The sequence below is a fragment of the Microtus pennsylvanicus genome, chromosome 12 (assembly GCF_037038515.1).
Source record: "Microtus pennsylvanicus isolate mMicPen1 chromosome 12, mMicPen1.hap1, whole genome shotgun sequence".
Classification (NCBI taxonomy): Eukaryota; Metazoa; Chordata; class Mammalia; order Rodentia; family Cricetidae; genus Microtus; species Microtus pennsylvanicus.
In genome coordinates, this window is record NC_134590.1 from 2,486,654 (window position 1) to 2,499,420 (window position 12,767).

The window sequence follows — 12,767 nt, forward strand, 5'->3', positions numbered from 1 at the left end:
ATAGACAGAGACAATAGCATGGTACCTCGGTTTGGGGTTATTGGCGCCGCCCAGTGGAGAGAAGCGCCTTTGCACCTCATTCCTGTCAATTGGCCCTGTCATAGAGACTCTTCCGGGAGAGAACAGTATTTTCAAGTCCATCATAATTTGGTGGTGAATTTCATCAAAATTAAAATCCATTTAAAAAATCTGATGCTCCAATTTAAATGAATATCAAAGTTAGACGGTGAAAGTGGGTGGAGGGAGATGTACTGCACACTGTTTTGTGTTTGAATTATTCTTTGAGGTGGAGAAAAAGAAATTCATTTTGTTGATTGGCATTGGTGTGTCCTGGACAACTTGGAAGGAGATAGATTCTCTGATGTGCACAGTTAGCAAGTCAACTGCTTTCTGGGCAACAAATTAAAAACTCTCCCCAAATTCAAGAATTTTCTTAATATATAAAAAAGACAATGAAGATTTTGAAGTGGAAGGTCGTTAAAATGTTAGTTTAGGAATGCTTTTCTTACGTTTTAAACCCAGCGAGGGAATTCGAGGTTAAAACTCAGCGAATGTATACATACTTTCTTGACAATGACCTGAAGCTGCCCCATCTGTAACTGAATTTAGATTTCTTTAATTTTAGTTTTGTTTACTTACATATTTTGAGACAGGTCTCTCTACAGAGCTATTCGGAAACTCGCTATGTAGACCAGGTTGGTCTAGAACTCAGAGATCTGTCTGCCTCTGTCTCCAGAGTGCAGGGATTAAAGGCATGCACCACCACACCCCGCTGAATTCTTTTTCTTAAAGATGAAAAGTGAGATATTTTTGCCAGAAAAAATGCATTTTGGGTGTACTTTGTAGCTACTCTCTCAAGAAAATAACAGCATACAAGAAACTGTCTGGAGAGGGGAGCCACTGAGGACAGTTAAATCAGGTCCTCACTCTGAGGGATTGCTTCCCTAAGCTTGTGGCTTGGCTTGGATTTTTGAGGGCATTTCTAACATTTTCTGGGACCTGAAATCAGGGGCTTATATTTTCTTCACCATGATTCTTTTCCGAGGACTTAGCTTATAAACTATATAGTCCAAGAAAACCTGATATTGACATTTTCTTTTAAGATATGATTGGAAACATTCACAAGACGGGGCCTATTGAATTTGCTTTGGAGATTCGTGGAACACGCCCTCCCATGCTCCCCCCCCTCCCCAGGTCGTCCTCCATTTCTCTCTCTCTCTCTCTCTCTCTCTCTCTCTCTCTCTCTCTCTCTCTCTCTCCAGATTCCATCCCCCCCCCCCAGGATCCCCACCATTTCCCCCGCCAACGTCGCGAATTATTCCAAGAAAAACGCCCTGCCGACCTGCCCCACACAAGCTGCGCCAACAGCCTTTGAGCTCTTGAGTCATTGTAGGCGTTGGAACAAAACAAAAACAGGCTTAAATGAATTATTTATCAAGGTCGAGAATAATTGATTTGTGCAGGGCCGTCAGTGCCGATTTTAAGTGTCTTCTCCCCTTCCCCACTCCCCTCGAGCTGACTGCGAATTGAGGCCCCAGGAGAAGGCACACTTCCTTGGGGGATGCTGTTGGGTGATGTCAGAATGGGAACCCTAATTGATACCTGACCGGGGAAGGAAGAGTAGCTTTCCTCTGCATTCTTCTGCAGCCCAGGCGCCTTTCCCGCCCTTTCTGCAGAGCCTCAGGGTGCCAAGACTGTTCACCCGGGCCCTGGAGCCTGACAGGAGTTGCTTCAGTGAGTTAAGTCCCCTAGCTTTGGACCGGAAGGCCAAGGCCTAACCTGAAATCTCCTGGGAGGGTCTGCCGGGCCAGCAACCAGTTCTCCCGCCAAATGCCTCTGTCTAGGCCTTCTGAGGCTTCAAACTAGACTGGCCTGGGGCCACCCACCGGGCCTAGCTAGCCACAGGTCTTTAGAAAGGTCCTGGGGTCCCTCAGACCACCAGCATCTGCTCCCAGCACGTCTTGGCTTCGACTCACCAAGCCGGTTCTCTGATGAAAGTGCTCGCCTTCTGAGAAAGGAGAGACTGACTGCCTAGATGGTACACCTTGGTAGCCTCCGTTCCTTCTCAGAGCCAGAGACAAAAAATGATACCAGGATGGTACACAGCTCTACACACTCTCGAAATAACGCGGGATCCCACTCAGGATCAAAGATCTCGATGTCCCCAGGATGACCACCAACCACCTTCTCCTTTCAGATCTGGGACTCATACTTCCAAACCGTGGGAAGAAATACCCACCCCCACCCCGCCCTCAAGAGGGAGGAAGGGAGGGAGGGAGGGAGGGAGGGAGAAAGAGAGAGAGAGAGAGAGAGAGAGAGAGAGAGAGAGAGAGAGAGAGAGAACCGCAACTAAACCCTGTCACCCTGTCCTTCACTGGCAAAATTTTACACCGAGTCACGGAAACGATGCCAACCACGCGGATCCATAAGGTTCTTAAAAATGGTAATTTGGAGTAAAATGTAACTCAAGGAACTTTGAATCATTCATTAGCACCTTATAATTACTCTGCTAATTAGGTTGACACGGCACTTAATCAGGAGTAATACGCCGTCTTGTCATTGGCGCTTCCCATTACTCTGACATTCAACAAGAGACAGGTTGGAGACGTCCTGAAGAAAAGAACGCAAGATACCCTCCGACGAGGCGGCATCATAGTCGCGCTCTGGGTCCCAAATAAATCCAGTGACTGTTTCCATTCCAAATAGGCCGCCTGCCACAGTAGGCATGGAAGCCCTGGAGGGAGGCGCGGGGGCGTGGGGTGCCCGGTACTCTGTGCACCCCTGTTCCCGCAGCCCCACGCAGCCCGACACCGCAGGGAACCGAGGCTGCCGTCGTCACCAGAGAACGCCTCGGGCAGGGTTTTCCCGGCTCAGGAGAAAGTGGTTGGCCAGGCATTTCTTCCAGCACAGGCTCTCATGGCAGACGAAGCGGGATTTGAGCTTAAGACCGGATCCTCCCCGATAGGGGGTCAAGGAGGGAGGTCTGGTTCTCTCGGTCTCCAGGACCAGCTACTCGGCTGGGCCGAGCTGGAGCGCTCCGCCCTGGAGCGAGACCCGCGCTCAGAGGCAGCGGGCCCGCGCGGAGCTCCCACACTTTCCCGTGGGCTCTCCAGGCACCCCCTTACCCTGTCCCTTGTGTTTACGGACTACTCAAGCGTGCTTGGGAACCTTGCGAGCGCGAACGCGCAGCAGGTCACGGGGAACCGCGGGATCCTTTTGGCCCTGGTGGTCTCTCCACTCAACCCTCCATCCCCGCCTTCACACGGGCGCTTCTAACGAATCGTTACCACGTCCCAGCTCCCCGCCCTCGGGTACCCTTTCTCCTTCGCCCCTCTTTCTTTCCCCCCATCTCCCTTCGCCGGTCACTCGTTACAGTGGGTACCACTTGGACCCCCTGGAGTAGGCGTCGGGCTCAGGGCTGCGGGCACACGGAGGTCCCGGTTCTCAAAAGAGCAGCGGGGTTCGAGGCGCGCTGCTGACGGGCTGGCCAGGCGCGCGCCCATTGGCTCCTGGCACGTCGGCGTCGCTTGCTGGTGCGGGAGCGGCCAATGGGGCGCGGGGCCCGGGCGGCGGGGGCGCGGGCGGGGAGCGGCGGCGGGGGCTGTGACGTCACGGGAGGGGGTCGGCGCCGCCCGCGAGCCGGCGGATGACAAGCCAACGCGCGGGGCAGCGGCGGGAGTCGCCGGGCGCCGCCTGTCCGCGGTCTCCTGCGCCCGCGCCTGCTCCTTCGATCCTTCTCCTCCTCCCGGGACGCCTGCGGCCGCGGCCGCTCCGCAACTTTCCAAGAAAGTTCAGAAACTCAGCTCCGGAGCGGCCGGGTCGCTTGTGGTGGTCACCTCGGGGATCGCTAGGGCTTTGCGTTCGCTGCACCTGCCTTGGCCGCCGCCGCCGCCGCCCAGGACAGGGCAGTGGGCAGACCCAGGCGGCGGCGGTGGCGGTGGCGGCAGCGGAGTCGCTGCGGCCGCTAGCACCTTAGCCTGGGTACCGCGCGCCGCCGCCGCCCACGTGCGCGGTGGTCCAGCAGAGCGCATCTTTCTGCTTGGGGCATTTTTTTGGTTTTCTGTCTCTCATCTTTCTTTCCTTTTACTTTTTGCTTATGGGAAAAAGTTGAGTCGAAAGTGTCCAACAATTGCCACGTTCCCGTTATCCTCCTTTCCCGCCCCACTTTTTTATTTAAAGCAGTGCCAACGGATTTTTTTTGTTGTTGTTGTTAAAGAGTCTGTTTTGTTTTATGATCGATAGTTTCCCTTGCTTGGTCCTGGCGGTTGCTGATCCGCGGAGTGGCGTGGACCTCATGTAGAAATGACAGCAATGGAAGGGGCCAGCGGGTCGAGTTTTGGAATAGACACAATTTTGTCCGGTGCCGGTTCCGGCAGCCCCGGCATGATGAACGGAGATTTCCGCCCTCTCGGGGAAGCTAGAACCACGGATTTTAGGAGCCAGGCCACCCCGTCACCCTGTTCGGAGATTGATACCGTGGGAACGGCGCCCTCTTCTCCGATCTCGGTCACCTTGGAGCCCCCGGAGCCGCATCTTGTGACAGACGGGCCCCAGCATCACCATCACCTCCACCATGGCCAACAGCCGCCGCCACCGCCAGCCGCGGGCCCCGCACAAAGTTTGCAGCCTTCGCCCCAACAGCAACCGCCTCCGCAGCCACCGTCGGCAGCCCAACAGCTGGGCTCAGCCGCCTCGGCCCCCAGGACTTCCACCTCTTCATTTCTAATTAAGGACATCTTGGGGGACAGCAAACCTCTGGCGGCTTGTGCGCCCTACAGCACCAGCGTCTCTCCTCATCACACGCCGAAGCAGGAGAGCAATGCGGCGCACGAGAGCTTCAGGCCAAAGCTGGAGCAGGAGGACAGCAAAACGAAGCTGGACAAGAGGGAGGACTCCCAGAGCGACATCAAATGCCATGGTGAGTTGCGCCGGGGCTGCCCGGGTGATCAAGGCGCTTGAGCAACAGAGTGGGAGCTGGAGAGGGCCTCGGCGTGCGATTCAGCAAACGCACCCCAAACTCAGTGGCTCACATTTCTCCCCTACGACCTTCACCGACAGTAGCTCCGTTCTTTGTTTTACTTAATTGTAAATGAGGAGGCTGGCCACTGGGAGAGATGGGATACAAGATGCTTTTCTTTGAAAACGGGGACCGGCTTGAGATTGTTTTGGTGTGTGGGGTTTGTTTTAGCTAAGACCTTGCGAATGGGATTGGGAGGGGTGGAGAGAAGCTTATAGCTAGCTGGGGTTGCCCCCTCTGTAATCATAACTCGACATTTATTCTTGAATGCAAATGCCCCCTCCCCAAATATTTTTCAAATAACAACAGGAATTGTCTGATTTAATGTTGGACAAATTTCCAACGTTATTACGGGAGCAATTTGTTTTTTACCAGCCGGTGATTAATACAGGAAAAAAAAGCATAGTCCATTAAAAAAAACACCCCTTTCGTCAATACCCCCAACAAAATGTCTGCGGCCTAATCAACACTGGCCCTTTGCAATAACGAAATATTTATGAAAATTAAATTGTATGGACTTGAATTTTTTTCTTGTAAAATGAAGACGACATGGAAATTATCCTTTAGCACTATTTTCTTCCTGGGCAATTTCATAAGTAACTCTTCTGGGCTTTGCATTGTAAGAGTTTTAACATACCAAGAAGGCTTTTTTTCTCCATTTACTGAGAAGTTGTTGCTATTATTATTAATAATTATTATTAATGCTTGATTCTCTGGTCAAGATTGCTGTCTGGAAGGTAGGATATGGGTTCTTCGTTTTACTGTTTAGAGCATTAGCATAATAGTGCCCCAAACAGATGTACAGTCTGGTCTGGCGATTTTCGTGCACCAACCTCCCCAGTGGGTCAATTAGAGAGATTATTGTTCTTCCTGCCGGGAAGATCAAGGAGTGCTCCACAAACCGGTACAAACAGAGAGGAATTGACATATTGATTTCCCAGCATTTCAGCAAAAAACCAAAGTTGACAAATAGAATCCTGAAATTTCTGCACTGTCACCTGGACGGACGGACTCAAGTGGTTTTTTGTTTTGTTTTGTTTTTTTTTTTTTTTTTTTTTGAGCTCAGCTCAGTGTCTGGGTGACACATTGTCTCTGAAGCTTGAAAAAGATCTGGTACAGAGGAAGCTGAAGGTAGCCTGAGTAGCACCTTTTCCAAATGCATCTGAAAAAGGAGAAACAAAGGCTTCTAACTTCCAGTGAGAAGGGAAAAAAAATTAAAAGTAACACGATGTTTGGGTGTCATAAAAACGAAGTAGAAAGACTTTTGGGGGTACCAAATAAAGAATTTCCCTTTGAAAACAATAAATAAATAAATAAATAAATAAATAAATAAATAAATAAATAAAGAGAGGCCACATTGTCTCCTCTCAAATCAAAGAAAAAGAGTTAGCAGGGGATCAGACACCGCTAGAACTCTCACAGGCCTCTACACTAAGGCCCAGTGAGGGGTGTGTGTGTGCTGAGTGTGACCTGGTGTGAGAATGTGTGTGCCAAGTGGACAGTCCTCTCCTCTCCTGCCCTTCAGGCTGACTAACAGAGTTGTACCACTGTTTCTACCCTAGGAACAAAGGAAGAAGGAGATCGGGAGATTACAAGTAGCCGAGAGAGTCCCCCTGTGAGAGCCAAGAAACCCCGAAAAGCCAGGACAGCTTTCTCGGACCACCAGCTCAATCAGCTGGAGCGCAGCTTCGAGAGGCAGAAGTACCTGAGTGTCCAGGACCGCATGGACTTGGCAGCGGCACTCAATCTCACTGATACTCAAGTCAAGACTTGGTACCAGAACCGCAGGTGAGGACAGCTGTCCGCCCTCCTGTCCTCTGGAGACCAGGGACGGAGAATCACAGGGACTAAAGCGGGTGCTTTCAGGCAGGGCTTAGCCACACCTCTAAATGAGAGAGACCTAATTGTCCTAAAAAGTGGTTCTTTCCCGTGTGAAACTTGAGCTACCAGAATTTCCCCCTTGTTGTCCTCAGATCAACCAAGCCGCACCTTCTCAAATTGAAACATCTGTGCAGCTGACAGGATGAGCCTGTGCACCCAGGGTACATTTAGACCTGCCACAGGCCGGCTCCAAATGTCTGCAGCGGGCAACACGACCTAGCTAATGGAAGTCCCCACAGAGCTGTCCCACCAGCCTTGGCTTAAATGTGAGGCAGTTGGGAAAGCCAAGGTCCAAACCTTGGTTGACACAGCCTGGAAGATTAGGGACGCCCATCTGGGTTAGTGTTGGACTGGAGGCCACAGACTGGAGAATCAGGCAGCTGGTTGAGCATCCAGTCTGGAGTGGGGGGGAGGGGTGGGATGAGTGTCCCCTCCCAGCACAGGCTGCTTCTTCTGCAGTCCTGTAAGGGAAAGGGTGGGGGAAAGGAGCCAGATCTTATCCCATACCACGGATTCTCTAAAAAAGACGCCAAGAAAGTGACTGGCCTCACCGTGGAAGCTAAGGACAAACTTGGGCAATAGGAGTTCAGGCTACGTCCTGTTTCAACACCTGGCACTGGGCTCCCTCATCTCCATTTTCTGCCCCCTCTGTCGTTCGTGTTCTAATCGTTCATAAGTGGGGTTGGAAATGCCCAATCCGTTGTCATCTTACCATAATTTTCTGTCTCATTACATACGGTTTCAGCCACCCTAATTCTGTCGGAAGACATTAATGTCATTTGTAGCCAATTTAAAACCGGCGACATGTTGATTAACTTGGCAGGAGCTGCTGGGTATGGGTGCCCCATCAGGCTTCCCTTCCTTCCTAGGGCGTTTGAGTAGATGTCCTCTCTTCCTAACTTGGTGCACTGGGGGAGGGAGGAGACCCAAAAAATGGATAACAGGCTTTAAGTACTATTTTCTCTTTGAGGAGGAAACGTCTTGAAATGCATTTCCTCCCACCTAAGAATGGTCAGGGGTACCGTTCCCTTGGGAGAGCCCGCTCTCACACGAATTCCATTTTTAAACCTAGTCGTCCTTCTGTGCTAAGCTTGTGAAGCCTGGTAGGGCTGAAGGAAGAGTTGTCTCTACAGTCTTGGAGGGGACAAACCCCGAGGCTCAGGCGCCCTTTGTTTCTGGTTTTGGTTTCCTAGGGTGCAATGGGATGGGGGATGGGCCGAGAGCCAGCATTTTAGGTCGCCGGTCAGAGCGCGTCTAGGAGAATGGGGGTGGGGGAAGGCAAAGGGAGACAGCTGGTGGAAAGATGGGGTCTGATTTGGCCTCCGGGAAAGTTGCAGGACCTAGTTTAACCGTGGGGCGGATAGTATAGCAGAGGGCCAGGGAAGGAAACTCGTAGGATTCCATTGGCGAGTGTCTCCAGGTAGAAGTCGCGGTTTGAAGAACTGATTTTGGTTTGGGGCCATCCTGAGAGTGAGTCGGGGAGGCTGAGGCAGGAGTGTGCACCTTGACTTCCCCAGCCTTCCAGGAGCTGGGAGGGCAGGAGACCGAGGGGAGCGGCGGGCTCGGTGCCTGACTGTCCTCCGCAGCCGCCGCCCGCCCGCTCCCTCACTCGCTTTCTTTCAGAACCAAGTGGAAGCGACAGACCGCAGTGGGCCTGGAGCTGCTGGCAGAGGCCGGGAACTACTCCGCTCTACAGAGGATGTTCCCGTCGCCTTATTTCTACCACCCAAGCCTGCTGGGCAGCATGGACAGCACCACAGCGGCGGCGGCGGCCGCGGCCATGTACAGCAGCATGTACCGGACTCCTCCGGCACCCCACCCGCAGCTGCAGCGGCCGCTGGTGCCCCGCGTCCTCATCCACGGCCTGGGGCCTGGGGGACAGCCGGCCCTCAACCCTTTGTCCAACCCCATCCCAGGCACCCCGCATCCCCGGTGAGGAAGGAGGGACCGTGCCGAAGCCCTCCAGTTCCCATTCCGCCCCGGACAGCTGCCCCGCCTCTCCCCGCACCAGGCCAACAGGAAGAGAGGCTGAGGAGTCAAAGGGGAGCTCACCGGTGAGCTGGGGTCCCCAAGGACCAGCCAGCTCTCTGCTCTCCATCTGCCCCCTCAGAGGCAGGGATGCAAAGCTCCCAACAGTGTGAATGGCCCCACTGAAAGGCTACCAGTAAGTGAAAAACATCCACAAAAGCAAACCCTCGACTTCCTTTTTAACGGAATGACTTTAGGGACCCGCGGAAGGGAGGGAGGGGGGAGGGCTAAGAAGGGATGAGAGAAGGGCGTGGAGAGGGACTCTCTGGCAGAGAGAATTGTTGCTGGACACAGCCTGAAGTTCACCCTCGGGCAGAAGGTGATTTCCTGGACATCCAATCTGCCTCAGAGCAGAGGAGGGGGATGGAGAACTTTGCACTGATTTCTCATGAGATTTTTTTTCTTTTGGAAAAAGTGGCATGCTACATAATATGAAAAAAATGTACATTTGAAAGACTGAGTGATAAGTGATATATCATATTTATTATATGTTGTCCAAAACAGAGTCACTTATATACGTCAGTAAAAAACATGATTTTTCTTTTCATGTCTTTTTGATTCAGTAAAATAAATGCTTAGACAAAAGTATAGATTTTTCTGTGATTGAAAATTACAAAAATAAAGTTTATCTTTTTTTAACAAGCGATGAAATCCCAGGGAGCTGATTTTACTTAAAATAGCACGCACCGATGATGAAACGCGCGACTTGGGCGCAGAAAAGCATCCCTCCACAAAATCTGTCGACTTTGGGCTGTCTTGTTGACAGGCCCTCCTTTTCGGGTGCCTGCCTTTTCTGAGCTGCAGAGACTATGTGTAGTGCCTGTCTTTTTATGCGATGGTTTAAAGAATGAAGACTTGTTTGTGGACTGTTAGTGCTAGCAAAATAGGCAACCGACTTTCCCTGCTGTTCCCGTCTGGATGTGAAGGCTTTGCGGTGTGTGGTGATTCTTCTGTCTGCCCCTCCCCTTCTAGCGCTCTCTTCCTAGGGTTGTGAGAGTCCCGAGCCCTGGCCAGCGAAGCCAGCAGGAGCCGGGCGGCAGGCGGACACCAGGCCGGCCTTGCAGCTGTTCAGCCGCCCGGGGCTGGGCACTCGCACAGCCGGACAGCCTGCGAGCGAGAGGCTGCAGGCCGAGCAATTAGGACGCCCCGGGGGACGCTGAGTGCCCCGCTAGCAAACCCTTGTCGCTGCTTTGATCCTTGCCTTCTTAGTCCCCAACGGCGACCTTCCAGCCCCGCAGCCCCTCACCTAGTCGCTCGCCTTAATGAGTTCACTGTGCTTGTGTCTGCGGAGCGGGAATACAGCGTCAAACTCTAGTTGAGACAAGCTTGCCAAGTCTTGTTATCTGTGCTTCTGGAAGGGCTGGCACCCAAAAGGAAAGATCTTGCCCAGCGTGTAGAGTGTAGAGGAGGGCCTTTCGGGACTTCTCAGTGTGTTTGTGTGTGTGTGTGTGTCAGCACCAGGGCCAGACCTTGATTTTAGACTGCAGGTGGCCAGGGCTGACTCTTTACCAAGCCCAGCAGTAAGGATTGTACCAAGGAAAACTGTTGGGACGAGGGGCCGACTAGACACAGCTACCTAGCTGTTCAGGTTCCTGTTTGGGGTCAGGTCACTTCCTCAGCAGCGGGGAGAACTGGTTCTACCAGCTCCCCCTTTCCTCTAGCCTCGGTTCTGTCCCAGGGCTCTGACAAAGAGACCAGAGACGGCTAGTTCACTTTCAGACCAGCTGGCTTTGCTTGATGCCTTAAGCTTTGCTTTAAAAAAAATGTTTTAAAAAAATGTAGCTATGTGGGGCGTAAACTGCAGAGGGGTTGGGAGGAGGAAGGAAGGCAGGAGGTGAGATCAGGGAGGAAATTGACCCGGCACCTTGATCAGACCGCGCTGATTAGGGAGTGGCTTGCAGATCTCCCTCCAGCTCCTCAACCGAATCAAAATGGTCGAGGTCTTTTTATGATTCTAACAGGAGTCTGGGCTGGCCCTTCTAATTTTTTGCCCGCTGAGCAGGGACAAACACAGACAGCTGGGCTTGGCGGGAAAGAGGACATCACTTTGTCCAGCGGAGAGGCCCAGTGCCTGGGCCCTCAGCAGACTCTCCTGTCCCGTCTTAGCTTTGGTTGAATTTTTTAAAAAAATCAAGCTTCAGTAGTTTAGGAGGGTTTGCCTAGGCCTACAAATTCTAAGGCGTGAGGATGCTGAATAGTGTCTATTCACGCTGGACCTGGGTTTGGTGAGTTCGGGGCCCAAGAAGGGGACCTAGGAAAGCACAGGTTTCACGGGTGGAAAGAATCCACATAAAAGATTATCCAAGACCATATGCACAAACCTATACACCCAGGCAAGGCTTTGGCACCCATTGGCACCTGCTGGTTGCCAGGTCAGTCTGAACTTGGACTCTGTGGGTGGTCAGGGCAGGGCAGCCCTTTCTACTCCATCAGTAATGGCTTTGCATACATCAAAACCCCTGCAAGTCCACCTTTCTTCAGAACCATGCTTTCTTCCCTGCATTTGCTTTGGTTTTGGCTCCTTGCTGCTCTGTGATCATTAGATTGGGGTGCTGCAAGAGGAATGGACCCGGGGAGAAAGCTGGGTCCCCGAGTTCTTTCCTCTCCTTCAGTATTGCTGCAGAGGAGACCTGTCCCCATGCTACTGCTTAGACGTCAAGTGTAAAAACTGGTTCATTCCTTTACAAGGGGTCTCTTTTTCCCTGGTGTGGGTGGGGTGATGACTGATGGGTGAGAAGCAAGGAGGAAGCTAATGTGTCTTCTTCACAGGTGACTTAGCTGGAGAAGTGGCTGCCACTGGCTGCACCCCTATGTTTCCCCACTTGCCCTCCCGCTGTCTGCTCTCTGGACTGATTCAGGGAAGCCTAGACAAATAGAAACCCCTGGTGACATTCTCTGCTTCCCATAGGCACACAAGAAAATGAACTTGTATCAGAGGGCTGCTCAAAGCTCCACAGAGGTTCATATCCCCAAGGTTTGCTGGCCTTGAGACCAGCGAGCAAACAGTACAGATCTACAGATCGGAAATCTACTTCTCCCTACTTGTTGGAGAAGCGAAAGTTTCTGGCCAGCAGCCAGTTCTTGCAGCCCAACTAAGCCATTTTCAATAAATTGCAAAGTAACACTTGCTGCTTGGCTCTGGCCCCAGCAAATAGATTTACCTCCCTGTATCAATTTATTTTTTCTCCCCCCCCCAAGGAAAGCCCACACAGAGGCAAATTAGCCAATTTCCTGTGTTGCTGCAAAAACAGTTTTTCCTTAAACAAAGTCTCCCCCCTCCTCCCACCCACAATCTGCCTCCTACCTAGGCAGCCCTTCAGGATCCTTTGCTCAACTCCTACCCCTTGAACAAGGCAGCGTGGGAGTAGTTTGTTTTGTTATATTTTTAACTTTCTAAAAATATTGGGAAAAGCCCTTCCCAGGGCTAAGGAAACTTTAGTGCTTGTTAAACCAGGAGAACACTGGAAGGGCTCTGCTGGGTTTTTGAAACAGTCAGGCAGGGCTTGAAGTCAACATGCTTGGAAAACAAGTCCTGGCTTCTCACAGCCCCGAGGCTGGCCAGCAGTAGATCAACAGCGTTTCCTCTGCAGCATGGAATCCTTGTTGAGGGAAAGCAGGCCTGCCCTGTGTCCTGCTTACTGACCACAGAGAGATGTGGGCATGGGCGAGTGGGGCCTTCTCTAGGGCTGACCTGGTGGACTCTGGACCAACTTCTTCAGGCTTCTCCGTTCTCTGGCTAAGTCTTTGTCCAGTCCTACCTTCTTGAGGGAAATCCAGTCCTCTCTATTACCCATGTCTTGTCTTTTCCTTCTTTCCTTCCTTCCTTCCTTTCTTTTCTTTT

General features: G+C 52.0%; 1 protein-coding gene across 1 annotated transcript; it reads left to right on the plus strand.

Moving 5' to 3' along the window:
- Window positions 1-3,952: 3,952 nt before the first annotated feature.
- On the plus strand, window positions 3,953-9,573 carry Barhl2 (BarH like homeobox 2). The gene is made up of 3 exons (XM_075942941.1): window positions 3,953-4,918; window positions 6,580-6,805; window positions 8,522-9,573. Exons 1-3 carry the CDS (start codon window positions 4,303-4,305, stop codon window positions 8,832-8,834), a joined length of 1,155 nt encoding a protein of 384 aa, XP_075799056.1. The 5' UTR covers window positions 3,953-4,302; the 3' UTR covers window positions 8,835-9,573.
- Window positions 9,574-12,767: the final 3,194 nt, after the last annotated feature.